General features: G+C 38.0%; 3 protein-coding genes across 6 annotated transcripts; 2 read left to right on the top strand and 1 right to left on the bottom strand.

Moving 5' to 3' along the window:
• Nucleotides 1-1,164: 1,164 nt before the first annotated feature.
• LOC8288666 (probable LRR receptor-like serine/threonine-protein kinase At3g47570) lies at nucleotides 1,165-4,874 on the top strand. Of its 2 annotated transcripts, XM_015725167.3 has the most exons (3): nucleotides 1,165-3,875; nucleotides 3,964-4,388; nucleotides 4,532-4,874. In XM_015725167.3, exons 1-2 carry the CDS (start codon nucleotides 2,258-2,260, stop codon nucleotides 4,371-4,373), a joined length of 2,028 nt encoding a protein of 675 aa, XP_015580653.3. In that variant the 5' UTR covers nucleotides 1,165-2,257; the 3' UTR covers nucleotides 4,374-4,388; nucleotides 4,532-4,874. The 2 variants fall into 2 exon arrangements, with proteins under 2 accessions (XP_015580653.3, XP_048231382.1); XM_048375425.1 differs by having other exon boundaries at nucleotides 3,964-4,874.
• Nucleotides 4,875-16,483: 11,609 nt separating this feature from the next.
• On the bottom strand, nucleotides 16,484-18,515 carry LOC125370291. The gene is made up of 3 exons (XM_048375303.1): nucleotides 17,522-18,515; nucleotides 16,828-17,475; nucleotides 16,484-16,749 (listed from the first exon to the last, which is right to left on the bottom strand). The coding sequence occupies exons 1-3, from the start codon at nucleotides 18,513-18,515 to the stop codon at nucleotides 16,484-16,486; spliced, it is 1,908 nt and encodes a 635-aa protein (XP_048231260.1).
• A 3,969-nt stretch (nucleotides 18,516-22,484) lies between these two features.
• LOC8288665 (probable LRR receptor-like serine/threonine-protein kinase At3g47570) lies at nucleotides 22,485-26,168 on the top strand. 3 transcript variants are annotated; one of them, XM_048376257.1, is made up of 5 exons: nucleotides 22,485-22,813; nucleotides 23,012-24,277; nucleotides 24,364-25,236; nucleotides 25,334-25,756; nucleotides 25,932-26,168. In XM_048376257.1, exons 1-4 carry the CDS (start codon nucleotides 22,513-22,515, stop codon nucleotides 25,711-25,713), a joined length of 2,820 nt encoding a protein of 939 aa, XP_048232214.1. In that variant the 5' UTR covers nucleotides 22,485-22,512; the 3' UTR covers nucleotides 25,714-25,756; nucleotides 25,932-26,168. The 3 variants fall into 3 exon arrangements, with proteins under 3 accessions (XP_048232214.1, XP_025014825.2, XP_025014824.2); XM_025159057.2 differs by having other exon boundaries at nucleotides 22,485-24,277; nucleotides 25,334-25,734; XM_025159056.2 differs by having other exon boundaries at nucleotides 22,485-24,277.
• The last annotated feature ends 1,413 nt before the right edge of the window (nucleotides 26,169-27,581 follow it).

Here is a 27,581-nt window from a genome sequence, read left to right as displayed (position 1 = left end):
TACATTTAATTTATTTACTAAAAAGTTACATTTTAAGTGATGGCTATAAAATTCAAATCTTACTATATGAAGTCACTTATAGATTAAATAGATCAATCTATTATAAATTTAATTTTTGTTTTGCATTGTAAATAGATCTATTCGTTAATAATTCGAACTTATATATTTCAAATATAAATTCAATTAATTACATATTATATCATTTAATTGAATCGTCAGCTCTTCACCAAATATATATGTGAATGACAGCTAGCCCCTTAGCTCCTTCCATACGTCAATATGACTTTGGAGATGACCAAACGTAATTAAGGTCATGCCACCAGTTACAACCTGGAAAGATGATCTCAATAAAATTAGAATTTCACTGATTTCCTGCTTCTGAAATAAATATAGCAAATAATACAAAGTTAATTTTCTAGGATTCTATAAAAGAAAACAAAATTTGGCCAAAAACATTAATCTAGCCTTTCCTTTTTTCAAAAGGATTTCATGTGTAATTTTTCCTTTTAAATTCCAGTTACTTGCCAAATGGAGCAACACTTTTCTAAGTGAAAATTGAAAGTTGGAAATTAGTGAAAGCACCCAAACATCTTAACTAGATTGACATTTTCTTTGCGTTTTCATAATCTTTGTATGAAGTTTCAAATGAGTCAACTCAATTTAAACAAATTTGTAAGCATTAAATTTTGGACATCATGTTAGAAATTTAAAGAAAGTGGAACCACACCAATTTTTAGAGACTAGGATTCCATGGTCTTTTGCCCCCGTTCATCCGCCATTGACTCTGGACATGACCAAATGTAAGATCATGACAATACTGGCAAGCATAATTATGAAAGGTCAATAAGCCCTGCAAAGCCCTGAACTACCTTTTTTATTTTTCTTCTAAGAAAAAGTTCAATTCCATCTTCTAAAATTCCAGCCTGATTTTCCATCTCATCAAATTAAAGAATCAAGAGTCACAGATTTAATGGAAATTAAAATTAAAACAAATGTATATTAAATATTATATAGATTATATAATTTCATTGGAGGAACTGGATTACCAAGCTAGCTAGCTTCTACTACATCCTCGTCAAACTCAAATTCAGATAAATCAATGGCCATTTGTTAGTCACCAGACCATATAAATCTTATCCGCCTTCAAATAAACTCTCAAACTGCATACATGGGACTTTCTTGCAGGAGTTGTTTATCACTATCTTTGCCATCCTTTTGCAGCCTTCTTCTTGCTGTTCTTCATCTCTTACCCTTCACCATATTGCCTGCAACCTTTGCCATTCGCAACGCCAATAATCAGACCGATCGAATTGCACTGCAGGAGTTCAAAGACAACATAACCGATGATCCACTTGGGGTCATGAGTTCATGGAATAGCTCTTTTCATTTCTGCCAGTGGTATGGCGTCACTTGTGGCCAGAGACACCAGAGGGTGACTGTGTTAGACCTAGAATCCCTCAAACTTTCAGGTTCCTTATCACCATTCCTTGGTAACTTAAGCTTTTTAAGAGAGTTGTATCTAGAAAATAATAGCTTCAGTAATGAAATCCCTCCTCAGATTGGCCTTTTGCGCAGACTACAAACCTTATCTCTTTTCAATAATTCTATTGGCGGCGAAATTCCTCCCAACATATCTGCTTGTTCTAATCTTGTATATTTATATTTAGATGGGAACAAAATGGTAGGGAAAATCCCCTCTCAGCTTACCTCCTTGATGAAGCTTAAAGAATTCTTTATTGGAAGGAACAATTTGATTGGTATTATCCCTCCATCTCTCGGGAATCTATCACGTCTTAATACACTCTACGCAGATTATAACAAGTTGCATGGGGCTCTGCCTGAATCCTTAGGCCGACTGATGAATATAAAGCTTTTGTATTTGTCTCAGAATCGATTTTCGGGAACAATCCCGTCTTCAATCTTCAATCTGTCTTCCATTAAGCAAATACAAGCGGGAGGCAATTACATTCAAGGCACTCTTCCAATGAGCCTAAGCATCTCTCTTCCGCACCTCCAGATGCTCTCCATTGGGCAAAATCAATTCACTGGATCCATTCCAACCTCAATTTCCAATGCCTCAAATCTAGTAAATCTTGAACTATCCGCAAATTATCTTACAGGAAGAGTTCCATCTCTTGGAAAGTTAAACAAAATTTTAACTTTAACCATTGGTAATAATCATTGAGGAAGTGGAAGAGCTGAGGACTTGAAGTTTCTTTCTGATTTGACCAATGCTACCGCTTTACGAATATTAGACATGAGCATGAATGACTTTGGAGGGAAGCTGGATCAACACGTTGCCAATCTTTCACAGAAGCTCGAGACGATTTTCATAGATAGCAATAAAATATATGGAAACATCCCAGCTGGAATAGAGGTTCTTGTTAACTTGAATGTCTTCGATGCTTCAAATAACAAACTCTCAGGTACAATTCCTTCCAGCATCGGAAAACTTAAGAATTTACAAGGAATTTATTTGGAGAAAAATAATTTCTCGGGTAGTATTCCATCCTCCCTTGGAAACTTGACAAGTTTGGCAGAAATTCTTCTATCATATAATCATCTTCAAGGAGTGATCCCTTCTAGTCTTGCGAATTGCACAACTTTGGTAACATTAGATCTTTCCAATAACAATCTTACTGGTTCCATACCTCAGAAAATCTTTGGAATGCCATCTTTATCAAAAGATCTCGATTTATCTCACAATCAGTTCTATGGTTCCCTTCCCAATGAAGTGGGAAACTTGAAACATTTAGGTTCGCTGGCCCTTGACCACAACATATTATCAGGAGAGATCCCCAGTGGTCTTGGCAGTTGTGCAAGTCTCGAACGATTAGATATGAGTCACAACTTGTTTCATGGATCTATTCCTTCGTCTTTAAGTTCATTGAGAGGCATTCGAAAACTGAATCTTTCTCACAACAATTTGTCAGGCAAGATTCCAATGTCTTTGACGGGCTTTAGTTCAGAAGTGCGGTTGGACATGTCTTATAACGATTTAGCAGGTATGGTACCAATAGAAGGCATTTTCAAGAATGCAAGTGCAATATCCCTAGAAGGAAATACGAATCTATGTGGTGGCATACGTGCGCTTGGCCTGCCTGTATGCACCTCTCAGCAACAGAAAAGGAGACTTTCTGTAAAGTTGAAAATAATAGTCTCTGTAGTTTCAGTAATTATAGGTGCAGGGCTAGTGCTTGCATGTTTATTTCTTTGGCGGTCAAGGAAAAGCAAAGGAGATGCCACATCAAGCTCTTTTGAGAAAGAACTGTTGAGGTTGTCTTATCAAAGTCTCCTTAAAGCTACAAATGGTTTTTCTTCGGATAATTTGATTGGTTCGGGTGGCTTCGGGTCTGTATACAAAGGGATTCTTGATCAAGATGGACTTGTAATTGCAGTGAAAGTGCTTAACCTTCTGCGTCGAGGAGCTTCAAAGAGTTTTCTAGTTGAATGCGAGATCTTAAGGAAGACCAGACATCGAAACCTTGTCAAAGTACTTACTGCTTGTGCAGGAGTTGATTATCGCGGTAATGATTTCAAAGCTTTGGTTTATGAATTCATGGATAATGGAAGCCTAGACGATTGGTTGCATCCAACTCTTGGATCAGATGAAGTGCCAAAGACTTTAAAATTTCTTCAGAGACTGAATATTGCCATTGATGTTGCATGTGCACTAGAGTATCTTCATTATCATTCTGGAACACCAATTGTCCATTGTGATCTAAAACCAAGCAATGTTCTTCTCGATGGAGAAATGACCGGTCATGTAAGCGATTTTGGATTAGTCAAGTTCCTTCAGGATGGAAAAATCGACTTTTCTGCAAATCATTCCAGCTCTGTTGGAGCTCGAGGAACTATTGGCTATTGTCCTCCAGGTAACTAGATATATACATACTCTGTATAGCACCATTGAGTTTAAATTATGAACATCCACTTGACTATATTGTGATGTGTGTTTTTCAGAGTATGGCCTGGGAAGCAACATATCAACATCCGGTGACATATTCAGCTTTGGCATCCTCTTGCTGGAGATGTTCACAGGAAAAAGGCCTACTGACGAGATGTTTACAGAGGGATTAAGCCTTCACAATTTTGTCAATAGAGCGTTGCCTGAACAAGTGATAAAGATTATAGATCCCAATATGCTTGGAATGCAACTCAGTGAAGATGCAACATCGAATCATCATCGAAACTTAATGAACAGGAGGAAAGACAAACTTATGGAATGCTTGACCCCAATATTTGAAATTGGACTCTCCTGTTCTACTGAATCACCACAAGAGCGCATGAAAATCGGTGATGTTGTCGCGCAACTATCTTCTGTCAGAAACAGATTTCTGGGTACGCGATTACCCAGACAGAGAGAGGTTTGAAGAACCTTGCAGTAGGTATAAATAATAATATGCTATCTTTATATTCTAATTAAGAAAATTGTTCTTACACAGAGCACCAAGTTATTCTCATTATAGAATCAAATTCCAGTAAGGCATAGATAATACATAAGATGTGAAATTCTTTATCTTCATCTCAGGTGCACAAGATTGACTGCTCAGCAGTGAAATGCTGGTTGATAAGAAGCATAAGATGTTCGTTGAGAATTTTCTTTTCCCTAGCATTTATCTACGTGTTAAAGAGTTATATCTGATGCTTTTTTACAGTATCTTTTTCTAGTGTTTTACCTTATTGGTCATATGATAATTTGGGTGTATAGATTGAAATGTAATACACCCAGCATTTTTGTTGCCAGTAGTGATAACTTAATCCAGCTAAAGAATTAAAAACTTAATTTTTGCTTCAGTAGCTTATTGTTTATGATCATGTATTGCTTTAAATTATAATCAAGCTTGCAGGGCTTATCCTGTTTCTCTTAAAAACAATGCCTAGATCTTCGCCAAACTTCAGATTTACCTTGACAAGTGTATGCAAAATGCATAATCCTATTGCCAAATGAAGCAAACTTAAATTATTACAATGACCATAATCCAATATATATAAACATTGAAAAACTGCTGCTTTCAGAAATGCTAGAGCTTCTTTGCTTTTCCTGAAGGTACAGAGGGACCTTCAGAACAGAGATACCAACATAACAAACTGAAGAACTTCAGATTTCTAGTTGAATTTTATGAAGTTCTTTCCATGTTGGCTTCCGGTTGTGTATTGTCTCTGTGATTGCTGGTCTCTGCTGTATCTTCAGATATCCCGCATTGAAGTGGATATACAGTGGAGCTGAAGGATGGATATTAACTGAGGCTACTTCTGGGGATGGATCCAGAAAAATTTGTAATCTTCCAGATTTGAGTTGTTTTTGATAATTGATAATTGATATTATACTCATAATTTTATCAAGAGCATAAATAAATGATACAAATTGAGAATTGGTATTAAAATTGAAACCAAATAAAAAGTTTAGTAATGGGAAAAGGTGCATTTTTGCCCCTAATGTATGGTGCCAGGAGCGCATTTGCCCTCAAACTATCTTTAGGCGCAATTATACCCTTAAACTATTAAAAACCTGTATTTTAAGCCTCTTCTTAACTGATTATTAGACTTCCCTTAAATCCTATGACAATTGTCTTTATAAATCTTAAGAAATGGCCCACCATAAATAAAGTGTCAATAAACTATTTACCAATGTCCATTAACACAAAAAAAGAAAAAAAAAAACTAATAATTCTCATCTCCCTCACTATTTATTACCACCACCAATAACCACTCTCACCATCAAAATAATAATAATAAACAATTGTATCCAAATATGTATCAATGGCAACGTAATTTCTTTATTTCTTTTCTCTGTGTGTACTCCTTCTCTTTCTCTCTCTTGCTTTCTCTGTCCAAAACTCTCTTCTCCTTTTCATCTTCATTTCTTGATCTTCTTTCTTGTGGTCTTTGTTACGTTTTCTTTCTAAAGCTTTTCTGCCTCTATTTGTGTGTTGAGGTGGTGATTTCATTTTCGAAAGCCATGATGTGAGACTGATTTTCTGTTTGGTTCTCGGGAGATTAGAGTATAAGGAAAATAAGAGCATTACTAAATCTGAACTGTGAGAGATTTTGCAGTGCTGTCGTTTGGCTTTTTAAGAAGTTATGTAAAGAAAATGAAGTATACGCTATGAGTGCTTAGGCTTTCTTTTTCTGTATATCTATCTATTTTTTCTTAAATTCGAACTGTCTTTAGAAATGAAAATCTACAAATTGTACACAGTTTTCTTAAACATTTTTCTGCATTTTCTCGGAAAACAAACAACAAAATTTTTTTTCTTGAAAAATCTTCTACATCTAATACCATTCTAGTATGAATCTAGCACCTCGTAAAATGAGATACACTATTTCAAGATTACTGGCATAAGATTTAATTAAAGAAAACTCTAGTTCACAAGCATAACAAAAAGATAATTCAAGTTAAAACTTGTCAAGCAAAAAGGTTTTATAATTGCAAGGCATGGTAACAACCTATTTGGCAGATAACCCCTTACACCTTAATAACCGTAGAAAATTGAAATGATGAATTGGTTGTTTATATGATTCTGATTTTTTTACAATTGATTGTGCTGGTATTTATATATACATGTACAACGGTAGTCTATTCTACTTGGTTGTCTTGGTATCTCTGTCCAACATCCCTTTCTTCTCTGGGAAAGGTTGGAGCGGCCTTTCCCTGTCACAGGGATGGTTGCTCCCCTTCTTCAGGGCTTGTGATGAGCTGCCCTGCACAGGCTTTTCTGCCTGTGCAGTGTCTGAGGCCATACTCACTTTATTTCTTCTTTCAACACTCCCCCTCAAGTTGGGTTCGTAGAGGTTGATCAAACCTATCTTGCTGAGAATGGTCTGGTGACTAAGTTTATTTAGAGCTTTTGTAAATATGTCGGCCAACTGATCATGACTCCTGACAAATGGAGTTTTAATTTCGCTTGACTATACTTTCTCCCTGATGAAGTGACAGTCTACTTCAATGTGTTTAGTACGTTCATGGAATACTGGATTGGATGCAATATGTCGGGCAGCTTGATTATCACAGTACATCAACATAGGTTCTTTATAATCAATCCTCATGTCGAGGAGTACTTGTTTGATCCAAGTAAGCTCGTTTACCGTGGATGCCATAGTTCTATAATCTGCCTCTGCACTTGATCTTGCCACTACACTTTGCTTTTTACTTTTCCATGTTACTAGGTTGCCTCCTACGAATGTGCAAAAACCCGTTGTTGATTTCCTATCACTGCTTCCTGCCCAATCTGCATCAGAGAAACCAATTATAGTGTTAGAGTGGTTATTTTTCATCCAAATACCTTGACTTGGAGTGCTTTTAAGGTATCTAAGGATTCTATCAATAGCATCCAAGTGGCTGGTACGGGGAGCATGCATAAATTGGTTTACCATACTTACAGCATAGGAGATATCAGGTCTAGTAACAGTTAGATAAATTAACTTCCCTACTAGCCATTGATAATGCCATATGTTATCTAATGGATTACCATCTTCTAAGTTGAGGTTGACATTAGTTTCCATTGGAGTGGACGTAGGCTTAGCTCCTAGTTTCCCTGTTTCTTTTAAGAGGTCGAGCACATACTTTCTCTGAGATAGAAATAGACCTTTTTGTGATTTGGCTATTTCTATTCCAAAGAAGTATGAGAGCTGGCCAAGATCCTTGATGTCGGATTCCCTTTTTAACTTTTCCTTAACCTTTTCAATTTCTTCATTATTGTTGCCGGTTATGATGATATCATCAACATATACTAAAATAATAATGGTGCATAAGTGACTGTGTTTAATAAACATTGAGGAATCTGAAGTACATTTATTGAAATTAATATTAAGGAGGAAAAAGCTTAGCTTGGCATACCATGCTCTTGGAGACTGCTTTAGACCATAAATTGCTTTGTTTAGCTTACATACCAATGATGAGTCTGAAGTGGACTTGTGACCTTGGGGGAGATTCATGTAAACTTCTTTTTCTAAATTTCCTTGGAGGAAGGCATTCTTTACGTCCATTTGAAATAGACTCCAACCTGAGTTAGTGGCAACAGATAATAAAATATGAACTGTGTTCATTTTTGCTACAAGAGCAAAGGTTTCCTGATAATCGACGCCATAGGTTTGAGTAAACCCTTTGGCAACTAATCTGGCTTTATATCACTCAATTGATCCGTCACAGTTAAATTTTATCTTGTAAACTCGTTTACATCCTACAGGTTTTTTATTCGATGGTAAGGGAACAATTTTCCAAGTGTTATTTTTTTCTAAGGTAGATAGCTCTTCCTCCATGGCCTTACACTATTTTGGGTTAGTGTTGGCCTCATAGAATGAGGTGGGTTCTATATGTGCCGTAAGATTCCCTAGATAGGCTTGATAATTATGAGACATGTGATCATAAGTGATGAAGTTACAAATTGGATACGATACCTTATGGGATATGTAATCCCTTAACCTGACAGACAGTCTAGTTATTCGAGTGGATCGTCTTAAGGCAATCTCTTCTTGTGGAGGTGCAATTTCCTCGCTTTTGACAATAGTTTCTCCCCCTGAAGGGATTGACCTTAAGTTGGGAGGAGGCTCCCCCTTTGGATGAGGGTCCAGACTGGAACTGCTGAGATCTGAAAAAGAAAAGTTATGCAAAAATAATGCGGAGGGCCCATGAGAGTGTTGAGGTCTAGTACTATGAATATCATGAGATTTGTAATATGGTTCGTGTTCTAAAAAAGTGACATCCCTGGAAACATAGACTTTGTGAGTGAGGGGATCATAACATTTGTATCCCTTCTTGCCTATGGAGTAACTTAAAAAGATGGTTTTGGCAGAACTTTTTTCAAATTTGTGAAGACGCTTAATGTGAACAAAGGCAGTGCAGCCAAAAACACGAATGTGCCCTAGCTTAATTTTTTGACTTTTGAGAATTTCTAAGGGGCTGAGATTGCAGAGTTTAACAGTTGGAAGACGATTAATGAGATAAGTAGCAGTAAGGAGAGCATCGGACAAAAAAATAGAGGGAACGCTATCTTGAAAAAGTAGGGTCCGGGTGACATTAAGCAGATGCCTATTTTTCCTTTCAGAAACCCCATTCTGTTCAGGGGTATTAATGCATGTAGTCTGATGAAGAATACCTTCCTTTTTAAAGAAGTTTTTAAAGAAGTTTTTAAAGTGTTGATTGATATATTCTGTACCATTGTCAGACCGAAAAATTTTAATACTAGTAGTGTATTGAGTTTTAACAAAGTCGAAGAATTCTTGAAAACATGAGAAAACTTCATTTTTGCCTTTTAATAAATAGACCCAAGTCATGCGAGTATAGTCATCAATGAAGGTGACAAAATACCTAAAATGATTGTAAGAAGTAACAGGGGTCGAGCCCCAAACGTCATAGTGGATTAATTCAAATCGTGTTTCAGAAGTGTGAGATGAGAAAGGAAAAGGGGGACGAGTGTGTTTGGAAAATTTGCAAGTCTCACACTGACTAATGTAATTAAGACAGAGTCGGACGGATGTCCAAAACGTAAATGCATTAACATGCCCTGATCGTCCTTTTTTGTAGACACAAAACATTGATTGGTGGAGTTCTTAAGATAGTATAGACCATTGTCATAATATCCTTCACCAATCATCGTTCTTGTAGTGCGATCCTGAAACATAACAAAAAAAGGTGAAAAAATAACATTGCAGTTGAACTCATTAGTGATCCGTCCTACGGATAAAAGATTAGATTTAAAATCAGGAATAAATAAGACATTATTTAGATGTTGGTTGAGTAATGTAGTGTTACCACTACCTTAGATTGGAATTTTATGCCCGTTAGCGATTGTCACATGCTAAAATTTTTTTTCGGGAGAGAAATTTTACAATTTCATTAAATCCCATGTCATATGTGATCAGATGCACCAGAGTCAATAATCCAATCAGTAGAGCAGTAAGATAATTTTGTTGGAACAGAATTAAATGATTTAGATACCGAACCTGATCCACTTGGTTGTTGATTTTAAACCAGAGCCTGGATTTGAGACAGTAGATGGTTTAGTTGAGAAGAGACTGTAGGGTCGGATTCATGAAGTCGGGTTGGATCAGAATTGGAGGCAGCAGACAAGCGGGTTGGGTTAAGTTTCTCGCTGTCGGGTTAGGTCATGGAGTCGGGTCGGGTTGCAGTGAGGATGGGTCGGGTCATGGAGTCGGGTCGGTGTTGCTTATCTAACCCGGTATATACACCAGACTCCCTTAACCCTAAATCAAAAATACTCTCGTTCCCACTCTCGACGTGTAACCCTTCTCTATTTTCTCTTATGCCGCCACTCCGTTTCTCTCCTCTGCCCCCTCTCCTCACTCCCCCAGGGCCTTCCCACCCCCGAGATGGCTGCAAATGTGGGTGGAGGTGCCAGCAACCATCGCGGGAATGACCCTGCCTTTGGCAGTGGTCACAGCGTGCGATGGCGCTCGGTCCTCCCTTCGCGCGGGCTGGTTCTTGACGGATGTTGAAGGCTTGGCTGTCTGTGGGGTCGGGGATAGGGTTCATTGTGCTTCTTCGAGTCTCCTCGCGCTATATTGTTACTATTACAGCGTCGATTTTGGGGAGTTCTACTCCGAGGAGGATCTATGATCTCAAGCCTTCGTAGCTTGAGTCCAAACCTCCTAAGTAGGTATATACGAGATCTTGTTACGCTCGTCTCTATATCTCCTCTGGGTCGTTTGATGGCGGAAGGTAATTCTGCAACTCTTCCCATCTTGTGAGTATTTCTATTGCATATTGAGATGAGTTTTTGGTCCACTGTGTGATTTGTGATAACTCTTGCTTGAGTCTGAATATGTGTGCGAAGTTGTGTTGGTGTCCGTATAGGCTCTGCATTTTGTCCCATATTGATTTTGATGACTCCATTAAAATACAAAGTCTGGAAATCTGGGTTTCCATGGTGTTTGTAAGCATTGATATGACCAAATGGTCAGTCATTTGCCATTCTTCCATTCTGTCTAGTTCTTCCTCTGTTGGGGCCTCTGGCCTTTCTGGCTTTGGCTGTTGCTTAGTCCCAGTGATGAACCCGGACTTTCTTACCGAGGCCAATGTACACTGATTTCGACCATTCGAAATAGTTGGAATTGCCTTTAAGTGTTATGTTGGTTAATTTGTCATTTTGAGACATGGCTGAAAAAAAATGGTAGATGATGGGTACAGGTTAAACCTGCTCTGATACCATGTAGAAAATTGAAATGATGAATTGGTTGTTTATATGATTCTGATCTTTTTACAATTGATTGTGCTGGTATTTATATGTACATGTACAATGGTAGCCTATTCTATTTGGTTGCCTGGGTATCTCTGTCCAACGTCCCTTTCTTCTCTGGAAAAGGTTGGAGCGGCCTTTCCCTATCACAGGGATGGTTGCTCCCTTTCTTCAGGCCCTGTGATGAGCTGCCCTGAACAGGCTTTTCTGCCTATGCAGTGTCTGAGGCCATACTCACTTTATTTCTTCTTTCAACAATAACATACTTTCTCATGAGGAAGTACATCTCTTTCTTCTTCTCACGTTCTGCCTTCAATTATAGCTAGTGATTAGTAAGCTTCATGAGGATAGCTCTAGTTTTCTTGGGATGCAAATCAAGTGGCAAGAATTTTATGTTCTTGTATGCCTCCCTCAGAGCAGCTAGCCTTCTGCTTCTCTAAAATCATTGTCAATACTTGTGCAATTGACCACCTCTCCACCTTGACTTTGGAAAGCTTGCTGGGAGCGCCACCGGTAACTATAGCAGCGTCAACTCAGCCTTGAGATCCTTCAACTACTCCAAAAGCTCTGCTCTTTTTTACACTATCATTTCTCATCATATGATCAAAAAAAATTTGTTGATTGATATGCTACTATGCTACTTTTCTGACTCCTCATGTTTTCTTTCTTTCTTTCTTTCTTTTTCCCTTTTTAACAGGGTGGGTCCATAAATTGCCTCGTCATCTAGACTTAACGACTGTTTAATGCTCAGTTAAGAGAGGAGCTCAAAATACAGATTCTGGATAGTTTAAAAGTATAATTGAACCTAAAAATAGTTTGAGGGCAAAAATGCTCATGGCACCAAACATTAGGGGTAAAAATACACATTTTCCTTTGTAATTAACTAAGAAATTAACCCTAAAATTTTGAATTATGGCTATGGTGGCTACAGTGGTGTTGATTGTGGTAATAGTTGTCAAGGTTTGATTAAAAGAAAATGATACACAGTAATAATAACTACTGTTTTACTAGAAAATTTTATTTAAACTTGTTATGTACAATATAAATAATAATAAAGTGATACGTATATATATAGTATTGAATGATTAATATATACTTTTTTTATTTAAAATTAATAAATATATATCAATTATTTATCTGGTGTACAATAGTGATATAGGAATGATGTTTGAGTTTATCTAGGAAATAAATTCTGGATCTGATCAAAATACTACTGAATATGATGCTTTATTTCTAAAGAAGATGAAAGTGTTAAATTCTTTTTGTTCCTTTTTACTTTTTTGAGTTTAAGGTTATTTTCGATTAAATTTTTGAGATTAAAGTTATTTTTGATTCCTCATTTTAACATTGTTTGCTAATTGGCATTTTTCTAAAACACTTTCCTAAATAGTTATTTCTTTATATATATAAGATTTCATGAAGTAGAGTGAAAAGAAACAATTCAAAACACCAAAATAATAGAACCTAACGAAGATGCCGGCAGAATAACTAAACTAATGGTATCATGAGTTCATGGAATAGCTCTCTTCATTTCTGCCGACAGTACAGCACCACATATTGAAGGTTTCCATTATGAAAGTTTGGTTGCATCCACACATTTAAACCTAAATTTTTATATTTATTTTTTTTAATTTCTTCTATAATTTTTTTTCCGTAGACTATGACCAGTGGTCGATGATAATCAAAACCCTTATATCCGTTATATTTAGAGATTACCAAATATAAAATTATACTAATAGATTAAGATTTTTTTATGTTTAAGTTGAACATGATAAGTCATGTTTGTATAATTTTAAATATTAATTTAAAATTAATTATTGAAATTTGCTATCCAATAAAAGATTACACATTTTTTAAATTTTAAATTTAACTTTTTTAATAAAAATATCTAATTTCTTGGATTTCCAATCAAATGCCACCTATCATTTTCGAACTCAAACACAAAGAGATTCATGTGAATAGCTCAATAGTGACAACTAACAAAGTGAAATTTGCCTTAAATTTAGGTCTAAATAGGTTTAAATTCGAGACCGGAGACGAGTCTGGTGAGATGCCATTAATTTGCCGATAAGCTTAATGGCCTAAAGCCGTTTGGTCTTGGTCGATCACCTGTCACTACGGATGAAAGTGGGACCATGTGTCACGTGAGTTTTGTTTTATCTCCAAAACTTTGCCCACGTGCGGCCTATCTTGCTTGATTTCCCCGAAAGTCAAGATAGCTAGTCAGCCTACCCTTGATTGCCAAACCCGGCAGAATAATAGCAAATACGCTAGCGGAAGTAAATTCACGAAAGTGGCACAAAGAGACGCAAGAGTTGTGGAAGTGTGTACTTGTATTGATTAATTCACACTAAAGCTACTTACAATGAGCACACTTTCTCTCTCTACAAGCTCTCTTCCTTCATATATCACACACACTACAAATGGTACAAGGAAGGGGTATTTATAGCGTTTTCCCCCTGTCCGCCAACATGGCCGTGTTCCTGGCCGTGTTGGGAACACGGTTGGGAACATGGCCGTGCTCAAGGCCGTGTTGGGAACACGGTCTGGGGTAAATAGCCGTGTTACCTACTGTGGCCGTGTTTCCCGAAGCTTCTAGGCCTTTCGCATTTTTTATTCAACCAACACGGGCGTGTCCTTTGGGCGTGTTGGTCAACACGGGCAGTGTTGTTCAACACGGGCAGTGTTAAAATCCAACACGGCCGTGTTGTGCAGCCTTCCCTTGCTAGCTGCGAGGCGGGGCGTGACATTCTCCCCCACTCAATCTGGCAACGCCCCCGTTGCCTGCTCCTCGTAAGCTTTAATTTTCTCCTCAAATTGCCACAAGTCACGAATTGGCTCCCAGCTTGCCTCACTCTCGGGGAGTCCCTTCCACTTGACTAGAAACTCCGTCATAGGAGGTTGATTGGACTGTGGCACCTTACGGTGGGAGATGATGTAGTCCACTTCTTTATCATACTGAGCCCGCACATTCAAAGGAGCTTTCGCAGACTTGCCTCGGCTTGGGTCATCATGATCCTCCTTGTAGGGCTTTAACAGGCTTACGTGGAAAACAGGATGGATCTTGATGCCTTGGGGAAGTTCAACCTTGTACACCACCTTTCCCACTCGTTTAATAATGGGGAAAGGCCCATCATACCTTCTTCGGAGCCCCCAATGAAGTCCGTCGGCTTTCCCATGCAGGTATAGCTTGACAAGCACTTTATCCCCTTCTTGAAACTCCATTGGTCTCCTCTTCCTGTCCGCCCACTTCTTCATCCGCTTAGATGCCTTTTCTAAGTAGGCTCGTACGACATTGGCTTGCTCCTTCCATTCCTTCGCAAGCTTAAAGGCGGGTGGACTGTGGCTTGACCAGTCTAGGGCAAGAGTGCTCATGCCGGTGGGTTGGCCCGTAACTATCTCAAATGGACTTTTGTCGGTAGACTCACTCCTTTGCAAGTTATAAGAGAATTGGGCAACATCAAGCAACTTCGCCCCAATCTGCTGATTGGCACTCACGTAGTGCCTCAAATAAAGTTCCGAAGTGCATTGATCCTCTCCGTTTGCCCATCCGTCTGGGGGTGCATACTCGTAGAAAACACGAGGTCGGTGCTCAATAGCTTGAATACCCGGTCCAAAACCGACCCGTGAAGCGAGTGTCTCGATCGCTCACTATGGATTTTGGCACACCCCAATATTTTACCACATGTTTCATAAACAGGCGGGCAGCTTCTTCGGCGGTGACGGCCTTTGGAGCTGGAATGAAGATGCCGTATTTAGAGAACCGATCCACCACCACGAAGATCCATGCACATCCTTCTGACAAAGGAAGCCCCACAATAAAATCCATGGAGACACTCTCCCATGGTCTCTCAGGAATAGAAAGTGGCTCTAGTAGACCACCCGGGGCTTGTTGCTCCATCTTGTCCTGTTGGCACACAAGACAAGTCCTCACATAGGCCTCCACATCCTCCCTTATGCGAGGCCAATAGTAGGCATTCTCCACAAGCGCCATTGTTCGTTGAATGCCGGGATGACCTGCCCACTTGCTGTCGTGGCACTCTTTAAGTATCTCCTTCCTTAGATTATCATGGAGCGGTACATATATCCTCCTCCTTTTTGTGTAAAGCAAGTCTCCTTCCAGCCAAAACCTTCGAGTCTTACCTTCTCGAATAAGAGCAAAGAAGTTCTTGGCCATTGGATCATGCTTTAGCCCCTCCTTGATGCGCTCCGCCAAGTTGCATGCAGGACGGCTTATTTCGGCTAGCTCTCCTTTCCTGCTTAGGGCATCGGCAACAAGGTTTGCTCTTCCTGGCTTGTACTCCATGACATAGTCAAATTCCGCAAGGAAGTCTTGCCACCTAGCTTGCTTAGGTGTGAGCTTCTTTTGTGTCTGAAAGTAGCTAGTGGCGACATTGTCGGTTTTGACAACAAACTTGCTCCCGAGCAAGTAGTGCCTCCAAGTCTGCAAGCAATGGACTATCGCGATCATCTCTTTTTCTTGCACCGTATACCTCCTTTCGGTGTCATTCAATTTCCGGCTTTCAAAGGCTATCGGATGCCCTTCTTGCATGAGTACTCCACCAATAGCAAAATCAGAAGCATCCGTGTGGATCTCAAACGCCTTTGTATAGTCGGGGAGTGCTAAGACCGGCTCCTCCATAATCGCCTTCTTTAGCCCTTCGAAGGCTTCTTGGCACTTCGTAGACCAGTTCCAGGCACGACCCTTCTTTAGTAAATCCGTTAAGGGAGTGGCAATGGAAGAATAACCCTTAATGAACCTCCGGTAGTAGTTCACCAATCCAAGGAAAGACCTCAACTTCGTCACCTTGGCCGGCGGTTCCCAATCCTGGATGGCCTTCACCTTTGACCCGTCCATCCTCAACTTCCCATTGCCAACGACATGCCCAAGGAACGCCACTTCTCGTTGGGCAAACAAGCATTTCTCCCTTTTAACGTAGAGCTCGTTAACCCGCAAGGCTTTGAACACTAGCCTTAAATGCTCTACGTGCTCCTCCAGCGTGTTGCTGTACACCACAATATCATCTAGATAAACAACAACAAATTGATCAAGGTAAGTAGCAAGTACCTTGTTCATCAACGTGCAGAATGTGGCCGGCGCATTTGTGAGGCCAAAGGGCATGACAAGAAATTCATACGACCCATATCTCGTCACGCACGCCGTCTTTGGTTCATGTCCTTCGAAGATGCATACCTGGTAGTACCCGGACCGTAAATCCAACTTGGTAAACCACTTAGCACCACCAAGTTGATCAAAGATGTCCGCAATGTTAGGAATCGGGTACTTATTCTTGATTGTAATCTTGTTCGGCCGAGTCAATGCATAACCGAAGAGACCCATCATGCTTCTTCTGGAACAACACCGGCGCATCATACGGAGCTTTGGACGGCCTTATATAGCCTGCATCAAGTAGCTCCTTAAGTTGCCTCCTTAATTCCTCCAGCTCAAGAGGCGCCATACGGTAGGGGGTAAAGGCGGGTGGTTTGGCTCCCGATTCCAGCTCAATCTCGTGGTCCACTTCTCGGCGTGGAGGAAGCTTCTTCGGCAGCTCTGGCGGCATAACATCTTTAAACTCATTAAGCACGCCTCGGATAGGGTTTGGAAGTGTAGCCTCACCAGCATGGGTACCTTCTTCCACTTTAAGGGTTGCTAGAAAGGTTGGCTCCTTCCTTTTTACCCCTTTTGAGAGCTGTATGGCCGACACCATCTTATCTTGACTTAACTCCCTTTTTATCGGCACAACACAAGGTTGGCCATTCTCCATTATGCACATGGTGTTGGCGTAAGGAACCAAGAATGCCTTCACCATGTCGAGGAAGTCCATACTAAGATAAAACCGTTGATCATCAATAGGAGCAATTGTGATATCGACCTTACCTTGCCATTGGCCTATTCGGATGTTAGTTCCTCTCGCAACACCAATGATAGGTAATCTCTTTGCGTTTACCCCTTTTATAAAGCCCTTTTCCTTCTTATAAGGCAGCTTAATAGAGTCAGCCACCTCTTTCGCCATGTATACCGTGTCAGCTCTAGTGTCCACCATGGCTTGAATACTCCTGCCTCCGATATTGGTTTCCACGTACATTCGTCCACGAGGCTTTTGCTCCACTTTGGCTTGGATAGCATTGAGAAGTCGAAGGGAAGCAAGTCTTCGCTCTTCTTCTTGCCTTTCCTCTTCGGTGATCACTAGTGCTCCAAGCTTTCCTCGCTTTGGACAATCATACCACGAGGTCCGGTCGATATGAAGGTGTAAGCTTTCTCGGGGAAGAACTATGCCTGTCTTCCTTCTTCCACTTGCCCTTATCCTTGTATGAAGCCTTGCCATCCTTGGTGGAAGATTTTCCCCTATCTCCACCACCTTTGTCACCTCCTTCGTATTTCTTTACTTTTGGTTTAAACGAGTCCTTCCTCTTCAACTCTATCAAGGACTCGGCAACCGCCATCGCGGTGGCAAGGTCCTGCACACCTCGCCTTTCTAGCTCCAACTGAGCCCACCGAGATAACCCATCAATGAAGGCATGAAAAGCTTCCTTCTCCCCCAAATCGGGAATCTCCAACATCAATTCGGAGAACTCCTTCACATATTCCCGAATATGACCATCTCTATGTTGGAGACGTCGAAGCTTTGACCTCGCCTCCTTCTCGGCATTGTCGGGATAGAATTGCTTCTTAAGCTCCCGAATAAAATCTTCCCAAGTATTAATGGTGCAGAGGCCCTTTTTCACATCCTCGCACCTCCGTCTCCACCAGACGGTAGCAATATCACACAAGTAGAGAGATACGGACTTTACCTTAGTGGTGTCGTCCACGATGCCCACTGCCTCAAAGTATCCCTCCAAGTTCCACAGGAAGTTGTCGATCTCCCTCGCATTCCTCGCCCCACCGTAGGCTTTTGGTTTAGGAGCATCGACCTTGTGGACCGTCGCTGCTTGCGCTCCTCCACTCTTTGCCAACGAGGTCTTGCACAAATTAAGCTCCACCTCGAGCTTATCGACCTTCTCTAGGCATTGGACAAGCAACTTCTTGAGAGCCTCATTGTCCCTTGATAAATTGTCGGCGAGAACATTCAAGGCACCTTGCATCTCCTCGCGAAGCTCTCCGTCGTCCCCCTTGGACTCTAGCTTCTCGATGCGTAGGTCCATGTCTTCGATTTTATCCCCCCAATCGGACATGGTAGTCTCCACCTTGACTAGCCTTTCCTCCATCTCGCCAATCACGTCGCGGGACTTATCCCTCCGGCCCTTTCCGCTATCCTTTCCTCCTTCCCTTGGTGTAGGAGGAGCGGTAGAAGTAGATTGCTCACCAACCTTGGCCATTATCTCGTGCAAGAATTCTCCCAAAGAACTTATCCGCGGTATACTTCCAACTGTGGCGTGATACCAATTCTGCTCTGTCTCGAACTTGGCTTTGTCTCGAACCAGGCTCTGATACCAACTGTCACGTGAGTTTTGTTTTATCTCCAAAACTTTGCCCACGTGCGGCCTAACTTGCTCGATTTCCCTGAAAGTCAAGATAGCTAGTCAACCTACCCTTGATTGCCAAACCCGGCAGAATAATAGCAAATACGCTAGCGGAAGTAAATTCACGAAAGTGGCACAAAGAGACGCAAGAGTTGTGGAAGTGTGTACTTGTATTGATTAATTCACACTAAAGCTACTTACAATGAGCACACTTTCTCTCTCTACAAGCTCTCTTCCTTCATATATCACACACACTACAAATGGTACAAGGAAGGGGTATTTATAGCGTTTTTCCCCCTGTCCGCCAACATGGCCGTGTTCCTGGCCGTGTTGGGAACACGGTTGGGAACATGGCCGTGCTCAAGGCCGTGTTGGGAACACGGTCTGGGGTAAATAGCCGTGTTACCTACTGTGGCCGTGTTTCCCGAAGCTTCTAGGCCTTTCGCATTTTTATTCAACCAACACGGGCGTGTCCTTTGGGCGTGTTGGTCAACACGGGCAGTGTTGAAATCCAACACGGCCGTGTTGTGCAGCCTTCCCTTGCTAGCTGCGAGGCGGGGCGTGACACATGGCTCATTACTTATTGCCATTGCTCCTGCACCATCTATTTTCTACTTCAACTAGTCAACCCTCTTTTTTTTTTTTTTTTCCTTTCTTGTAAAAGTTGCCTCAGTTTAGATATTTAGTTATTTGTTTTTCTTTTTGTGATTATCATTTCTTCAATACATCTATAAGACTAGGGATAATTATATTAGCAGAGTCTCAAGTTTTAAGAATTTGACAAACAAGTATCTAGAATTTCTATAATAACTAAAGGCTTGTTTAGTTGGCTGATAGCTGTAGTTAGTGACCGATAGCTGGTAACTGATGACTGATAAATTAAACTGTTTGATAAAATTTTATTTGCAGTATCTGTTAGTATATTAAACAACCATTGAGAGTATAATTTATGGTTAAATATTTTTTATTTCATTATATTATATTTAATGATACAAATTAATAAAAGTAACTTATAATAATAAAAAATATTATAATTAGTTTTCTTTAGCTCAATTATATTTATTATAAAAAATATTTTAAAAATAGAAACTTAAATTTAAATTCACCGATAAAAATTTCTAATTTAAATACCATAATTATAAATATTAAAATTATTTAAATATTAGAATAACTTTAAAATAATAATAATTTATTATAAAATATAAAAATTTAATTATATGAGATCAACTTAAAATAAGCTATTATTACTAAATTCTAATAAAGATAATAGTGTTCAAATAAAAAAAATCAAATCAGCTGATAAGAAAGAATTTTAAAATTTAGTTGATACAATCAACAGCTGATTGAGACTAAAACCGTTATCAGCTGCATCAAATATTTGACCAAAACACCCTTTAAATATATCAATCTATAAATTATAGATATCTCAATGTCTTGAGCCGATTTCTATTAAAAAGATGCTGCCATAGACAAATCCGGTTCCACTAAGCTTGTTGAGTTGGATCATACGAGTAACTAGAATTGCTCATGCGAGTTGGATATGGCTTTTATAATTGTACAATTACTACTATCTCCTTATTCAATCTAAAACTTAAAAGCAAGTTTTTCAAGATTATGTTGGATTTTTTCTCTTTCCTCACCATAATTTATTTCTGTTCAAGTTAGATGACATCACTATCAAAGAAGAAAATCCCAATCGACGGTCGTTCATTTAAAAGTGGAATGAAGACTTGTTCAAGTTAGACGATGTTGCTATGAGAAAAAGAAAGCGCAATCGGCGGTCGTTCATTTAAGACTGGAATCAAGGCTTATTATTGTCAAATGAAGGAGAATTGAAACTCAAAGTTTCAAGTTCTTAAAACTCTTTTTTTTTTTTTCTCTCTCCTTACCGCTCTCACCGTCACAAGACAAGGAAAAACTTATTGGTTTCTTCCTCCTCTTTTCAACGATACCAACCATCATCTTTAACTCTCTTGATAATAGCTTTTGGCAAGGATGACAATTCTCTTAGCAAGTTACTATTTCATTACTTTTAATTCCTCTTTCTTCTTTCTAAAAAGGGATAATTATAAATTTAGTATCTTAATTTTTTAATTTTAGTATTTAATTTTTTTTATTCAATCAAGTATCTAAATATGTTAATTTATATATATTATGGTGTTTTTTATAAGTTTTACAGGTTAAAATAATAATTTAATTCATTTTACACATTAAATAACTAAAATATCATTATTCATCCTTATTTATAATTTTTTCTATTTCTTTTTTTTTAAAAAAGAATTTTAATCTTTTTTCTACTTTCTATAAAATTTTCTTTTAGTACTAAAAGAATGTTAGAATTAAACTCTTTTAATTTTTATTTATTTTAAAAATAAAAATTTACTAATCATCTTTTGATCTCTAAAAATTATTTGTTTAAAATACTTAATACCTTTTTCTTTCTCCTCTTATTATTTTAAGCTGAAAGAATATATTCTATTTTTAACTTTTGAAATGAATGCACGAAAATAAAATAAAAATAAGTAAATAACATTTAATTTTTTATTTTTATTCGAATGAATGAGAAAAATAAAATAATTTTATTTTTTCTTTTAATCTTTTAAAAAACAAATGAATTAAAAAAAAAGTAGTATTGAAAATGGATAAAGATATAAAAATATAAAAAATATAAAAATATAATATTATTTTAAATAAAGATATTTAAGTCAATTTAGTATTCAAAATTAATCAAATAAGCATTTTAATTTGTAAAACCAGCTAGAAACACTATTTTGAATATTTTTAACAGGTTCAAACACTTAATTAAACAAAAACATAGTTTATACACCAAAATAGAAAAATGAAAACACCAAATTTGTAATTTTCCTTTTCTAAAATTAACAACAAATTTCTCTTACTCTTAACCCCATTTCTTTCTTAAAGCAAAATGGTTAAAATAAATTTTACAAAACCATGACCACTAACAACATCTTATTTTTCTCTATAATAGGGAAGAGTTTGAATGAAGTAGAAGAAGAATAAAGTGAAGAAAAATCTCTAAATTTCAAAATTTTAGAGCACTAATGACTTTTTTTTGTCATTATTCCATCTCAACAATTAATTTTCATTATGTTTTTCCATGTTGGAACTTGGTATTGAGCTAGTTGATAAAAATTGGCTAAAATTACTTAAATATCTATAATTTACAGGTTTAAGTACTTACTTATTATAAAAGAAAAAAAATTAAACACTCATTTGTTAAATTTTTAAGTTTACACACTACTAATACAATTAAAATAACTCCTTTAAATACTGATTTACATCTTCATCGTTTATTAGTTTTAATTATAATTATAAAGTTATTATTACTCTCTAAAAAATATAAAATAAAAGAGAATAATTCAAATTTAAAAATTTATTCAAAGTGAGATATGCACTTACCATCAAATTTAGCATCTAAGGGCTACTATTATTTGTTTCAAATATTTTATGGGGGATGCAATAGATATATTCAAAGATGAGGATTAAAGATTTGTATGTAATCTATATAAAGATACTCTAGCAAACCCTTAGAATAATAAAATATTTTTATAAATTTCTGATATTTTACGTTAATTAACAAGTTGTAATAATATTTTCTGACTTCATCGTTAACGTAAACTATTAAATTTGTAAAGATTAAACCATTGTGCTTTGATGATAGAGCTTTAAAGAAGGTGGAATCATACAGATTTTTACCCGTGGAAATTTAAAGAAGGTGGAATCCGCCATTGACTTTGGAGAGATGACCGAATGTAAGGTCATGCCAATAACGACAAGCCCTGCAAGGTCGTATAATACTTTTCAAAAGTTAGAGTATCATACTACTGCATACATGGGGCTTTCTTGCAGGAGCTGTTTATCCCTTTCTTCGTCATCTTTGTGCAGCTTTGTTCTTGCTATCTTTCAGCTCTTGTCCTTCGCCGTATTGCCTGCAGCCTTTGCCATGCGCAGCGCCAATAATGAAACAGATCGACTAGCATTGCTGGAATTCAAGGACAAGATAGCTGATGATCCACTTGGGATGATGAGTTCATGGAATAGTTCTCTTCATTTCTGCCAGTGGCATGGCGTCACTTGTGGCCGGAGACACCAGAGGGTGACTATGCTAGACCTAGGATCCCTCAAACTTTCAGGTTCCATATCACCATATGTTGGCAATTTAAGTTTTTTAAGAAAATTGTATCTTGAAAATAATAGCTTCAGCCATGACATCCCTCCTCAGAGTGGCCATCTGCGTAGGCTGCAAATCTTGTCACTTTACAATAATTCATTTGGTGGTGAAATTCCTCCAAACATATCTGCTTGTTCTAATCTTGTATATTTATATTTAGATGGAAACAAGTTGGTAGGGAAAATCCCCTCTCAGCTTACCTCCTTGATGAAGCTTAAAGAATTCTTTTTCGGAAGGAACAATCTGATAGGAACTATCCCTCCATCTCTGGGGAACCTATCATTCCCTTGGACACTCTCCGGAGATACTAATAAGTTGCATGGGGTTCTACCCGAATCGTTAGGCAGATTGACAAATCTAAAATATTTAGCCTTGTTTGAGAATCGATTTTCAGGTACAATCCCATCTTCAGTCTTCAATATCTCTTCCATTGTGCATATAGATGTGGAAGGAAATCACTTACAAGGCACTCTTCCAATGAGCTTAGGCATCTCTCTTCCACAACTCCAATTCATTTCCATTTCGTCCAATCAATTCACTGGATCCATTCCAACCTCAATTTCCAATGCCTCAAATCTAGCAAACTTTGAAATATCCGCAAATAATCTTACTGGAAATGTCCCTTCTCTTGAAAAGTTGAACAACCTGTCATTTTTAAGCATTGGTTTAAATCATTTAGGAAGTGGGAGAGCTGACGACTTGAAGTTTCTTGCTGATTTGACTAATGCTACTGCTTTACAAATACTAAACATAGGCATGAATAACTTTGGAGGGAAGCTGCCTGAAAACATTGCCAACCTTTCGAAGAAGCTCGAGATATTTTTCATAAATAACAATCAACTCCATGGAAACATCCCAGCTGGAATAGAGGTTCTTGTTAACTTAAATTTTTTGTATGCATCATGGAATAAATTCTCTGGTACTATTCCTTCCAGCATTGGAAAACTTAAGAATCTACGAGAACTTTATTTGAACAATAATAATTTCTTGGGAAATATTCCAAGCTCTCTTGCAAACTTGACAAATTTGCTTGAAATTTACTTCTCTTATAATAATCTTCAAGGCATGATCCCTTCGAGTCTTGCGAATTGCACAAGTTTGCTAGCATTGGATCTGTCCAATAACATTCTTACTGGTCCCATACCTCGAAACCTTTTTGAACTTTCCTATTTATCAAAGTTTCTTGATTTGTCTGCCAATCGTTTACATGGTTCCCTTCCCAATGAAGTAGGCAACTTAAAACAACTAGGAATTCTAGCCCTTCAAGAGAACATGTTATCAGGAGAGATCCCCAGTGATCTTGGCAGCTGCGCAAGTCTCGAACAGTTAGACATCAGCCACAACTTCTTTCGAGGGTCTATTCCTTCATCTTTAAGTTCGTTGAGAGGCATTCAACAATTGAATCTTTCTTACAACAATTTGTCAGGCAAGATTGAAAATTTTTGACTGGATTTAATTTAACTGAATTGGAAAATCTTTCTAACAACAATATATTTGATAATAATCTTGAAGGTATGATACCTATAGAAGGCATTTTTAAGAAAGCAAGTGCAATATCAATAGAAGGAAACCTGAATCTTTGTGGTGGCATACGAGACTTTGGGCTACCCGCATGCGAGTCTGAACAACCGAAAACGAGACTCACAGTGAAGCTGAAGATAATAATATCTGTAGCTTCTGCCCTTGTGGGTGGAGCATTTGTGTTCATTTGTTTATTTCTTTGGCGATCAAGAATGAGCGAAGCTAAACCCAGGCCGAGCTCTTTTGAGAATGCGATATTGAGGTTGTCTTATCAAAGTCTCCTTAAAGCTACAAATGATTTTTCTTCAGATAATTTGATTGGTTCAGGTGGCTGCGGTTATGTTTACAAAGGGATCCTTGATCAAGATGGAAGCGTTATTGCAGTGAAAGTGCTTAACCTTATGCATCGAGGAGCTGCAAAGAGTTTTTTAGCAGAATGCAAGGTCTTAAGGAATGTCAGACATCGAAATCTTGTCAAGGTACTCACTGCTTGTTCAGGTATTGATTATCATGGTAATGATTTCAAAGCCTTGGTTTATGAGTTCATAGATAATGGGAGCTTAGATGATTGGCTGCATCCACGTCCTCTTAGATCAGACGAAGTGCCGAGAACTTTAAACGTTCTGCATAGATTAAATATTTCCATTGATGTTGCTTGTGCACTAGAGTATCTTCACTGTCATTCCGGAACACCAATTATTCATTGTGATCTAAAACCGAGTAATGTTCTGCTTAATAAAGAAATGACTGGACATGTAAGTGATTTTGGGTTAGCTAAGTTCCTTTCTGATGAGAAACTCAACTCTGCTGCAAATCATTCCAGCTCTGTTGGAGCTAGAGGAACCATTGGTTATTGTCCTCCAGGTAAATTCTTATTTATTGTGTGTTCCCGGTCTATTTTTGTTGCATAATTTTACCAAGTAAACTCAATTACTCATTTTAATGTATACATGTGTTCTAGAGTATGGCCTGGGAAGCGATGTGTCAACATCTGGTGACATATTTAGCTTTGGGGTATTGGTGTTGGAGATGTTTACAGGAAAAAGGCCAACAGATGACATGTTCAAAGAGGGTTTGACACTTCATAATTTTGTTAAGAACGCATTGTCTGAACAAGTGATAGAGGTTGTAGATTGCAAGATTCTTCAAATGCAAACGGATGCAACAACTAACCGACACCCCAACTTAAGGAGTAGAAGAAACAACAAGCTCATTGAGTGCTTGATTGCAATTTTCGAAATTGGAATCTGCTGTTCGAGTGAATTACCACGAGAGCGTATGAATATTGATGATGTTGTTGTTCAGCTCTCTTCTATCAGAAACAAATTTCTTGGAACTTGAGGTGATGGGGAGAGAAATACTGTAAGTACACTTCGAAAGGCAGGTAAGTAATACTATCTTCCTGTTTTTCCTTTCTTATAATTAATCTTCAAGCAGAATTCGAACTCGAAATCTCATAGTCTAGGAGACAAGTAAAAGCTCATCAATTGCCTATCTATATACTTGTTACAGCTAAGCAAGAGTTACTGGGAAATGTAATTATTCTTCATTTGTGACAGGGTACAAGGATGATGGCCTGGAGGGAAAATGCTAATTGCTTTGCAGCGTTCTGGTCTCTAGACCTTATTATGGCATTTGTCTATGTGTAGCAATAATTTTGTATTCTTCTATATTTCTGCAATTACTGTAATCTTAACTGTCGTTTCATCAGTTCAAACACTAGATATAGCTGCCAATGCCAATAGTTAATCAGAAACTACAGTTCCACTTAGTAATGGGTACTCTGTTTTTGTTCAGCTTTCTTTGCGTAAATTATCTGAAGAAGCGCAGCTTAACTTTCGTATAATTATGAGTTAAGTTATGTTCTTTTGTTGATTGATTCTGAAAATTCAATTGAACGATCTCTGCAATTCCACAATTTCAAGCTCGCCAAGTCATAAAAGACCCCACGTTCCGAAACTCTACTGAATGTAGATTCAGGAAGCAACGTATCAACATCCGGTGACATATTCAGCTCTGGCATCCTCTCGTTGGAGGTGTTCATCGGAAAGAAGCCTACTAACAACATGTTCACAGAGGGATTAAGCCTTCACAATCTTGTCAAGAGAGCGTTGTCCGAACAAGTGACAAAGATAATCGATCCCAATATGCTTCCAGTGCAACTCAGTGAAGATGCAACATCGAATCATCACTAAAAAGACCCCAATATTTGAAATTGGAATCTTCTGTTCTACAGAATCACCAGAAGAGCGGATGAATATCGGGGTGATGTTCTTACTCAACTATATTGATATTTAGGGATTTGTATCTCTCTCACGTTGTTAAGTTATTAATTTTTGAGGAGTATTTCTCCCACATTGCTAAGTTAACAATCTTGATGTACCTTCCAAGCCTATATAATAGAGGCCTCACTTTGTTATTCAATCATCCAAAAAATAAGAGAAAAAAATTAGAGAGTTAAGCAATTATTTTTCTCTTATTATAAAGAGAGAATTTTAATATTTTCTCCTTTATAAATAGAGAGTTTGTAACTGCTATTATTTTCTTATAGTAAAATTCTTCTATCCTTGCCTTTGGTTTTTACCTTAATTTGTTTAGGGGTTTTTCACGTAAATTTGTGTGTTCTATTGTGTATTTTATCTTACTTTATCTTTATTTTATCAAATTATTAGCTGTGATTTTCCTCTATCAGGTTCATATTTTTCTACAATTGGTATCAGAGCTTGGTTGGTAAGAAACTCCTTAAAATTCTATGATTGCAGCTCAGTCTGATCTTTCGCATTAGAAAAAGATTTTGAGGTTTCTTTGGTGCAAAAAAGCTTGTGTGGAGTCGTAAGAATACTTACAATTTAGGGGAGGTTCTGTCTAAGGAGTTTGGTATTTAAGAGGTTCGCTTGTGACCCTCCAGTCTTTCCTGGGAACTTACCTAGTGAGTTGTGTTCATTACTGCGGTTCATTTTACAAGCTAAAAGGCACCGTTTGTGATAGAAGCAATGGCAACAAAATTTGAGATTGAAAAGTTCAACGGGAGTAATTTCTCACTGTGGAAATTAAAGATAAAAGCTGTATTGAGAAAAGACAATTGTCTTGCGGCTATCAGTGAACGACCGACAACACTCACAGATGATAATAAGTGGAACGAGATGGATGGGAATGCTATTGCAAACCTTCATCTGGCACTTGCAGATGGGATCTTGTCCAGTATAGAA

The sequence above is a fragment of the Ricinus communis genome, chromosome 6 (genome assembly GCF_019578655.1).
Source record: "Ricinus communis isolate WT05 ecotype wild-type chromosome 6, ASM1957865v1, whole genome shotgun sequence".
Taxonomy (NCBI): domain Eukaryota; kingdom Viridiplantae; phylum Streptophyta; class Magnoliopsida; order Malpighiales; family Euphorbiaceae; genus Ricinus; species Ricinus communis.
The sequence above is the reverse complement of the archived record's forward strand: the minus strand, read 5'-3'. Positions and strand labels throughout refer to the sequence as shown.

Bases quoted from the DNA above. Each gene is read 5' to 3' on its own strand.
- LOC8288666 (XM_015725167.3), top strand. From the start codon at position 2,258: ATGAGCATGAATGACTTTGGAGGGAAGCTGGATCAACACGTTGCCAAT. The intron at 3,876-3,963 runs GTAACTAGATAT...TGTGTTTTTCAG, and splicing joins TATTGGCTATTGTCCTCCAG to AGTATGGCCTGGGAAGCAAC.
- LOC125370291 (XM_048375303.1), bottom strand. From the start codon at position 18,515: ATGGCCAAGGTTGGTGAGCAATCTACTTCTACCGCTCCTCCTACACCA. The intron at 17,476-17,521 runs GCAAGGCTTCAT...GAAGGAAGACAG, and splicing joins AAAATCTTCCACCAAGGATG to GCATAGTTCTTCCCCGAGAA. The intron at 16,750-16,827 runs GTACCCATGCTG...TTATGCCGCCAG, and splicing joins AACCCTTAAAGTGGAAGAAG to AGCTGCCGAAGAAGCTTCCT.
- LOC8288665 (XM_025159057.2), top strand. From the start codon at position 22,513: ATGGGGCTTTCTTGCAGGAGCTGTTTATCCCTTTCTTCGTCATCTTTG. The intron at 24,278-24,363 runs GCAAGATTGAAA...ATAATCTTGAAG, and splicing joins TTCTTACAACAATTTGTCAG to GTATGATACCTATAGAAGGC. The intron at 25,237-25,333 runs GTAAATTCTTAT...CATGTGTTCTAG, and splicing joins CATTGGTTATTGTCCTCCAG to AGTATGGCCTGGGAAGCGAT.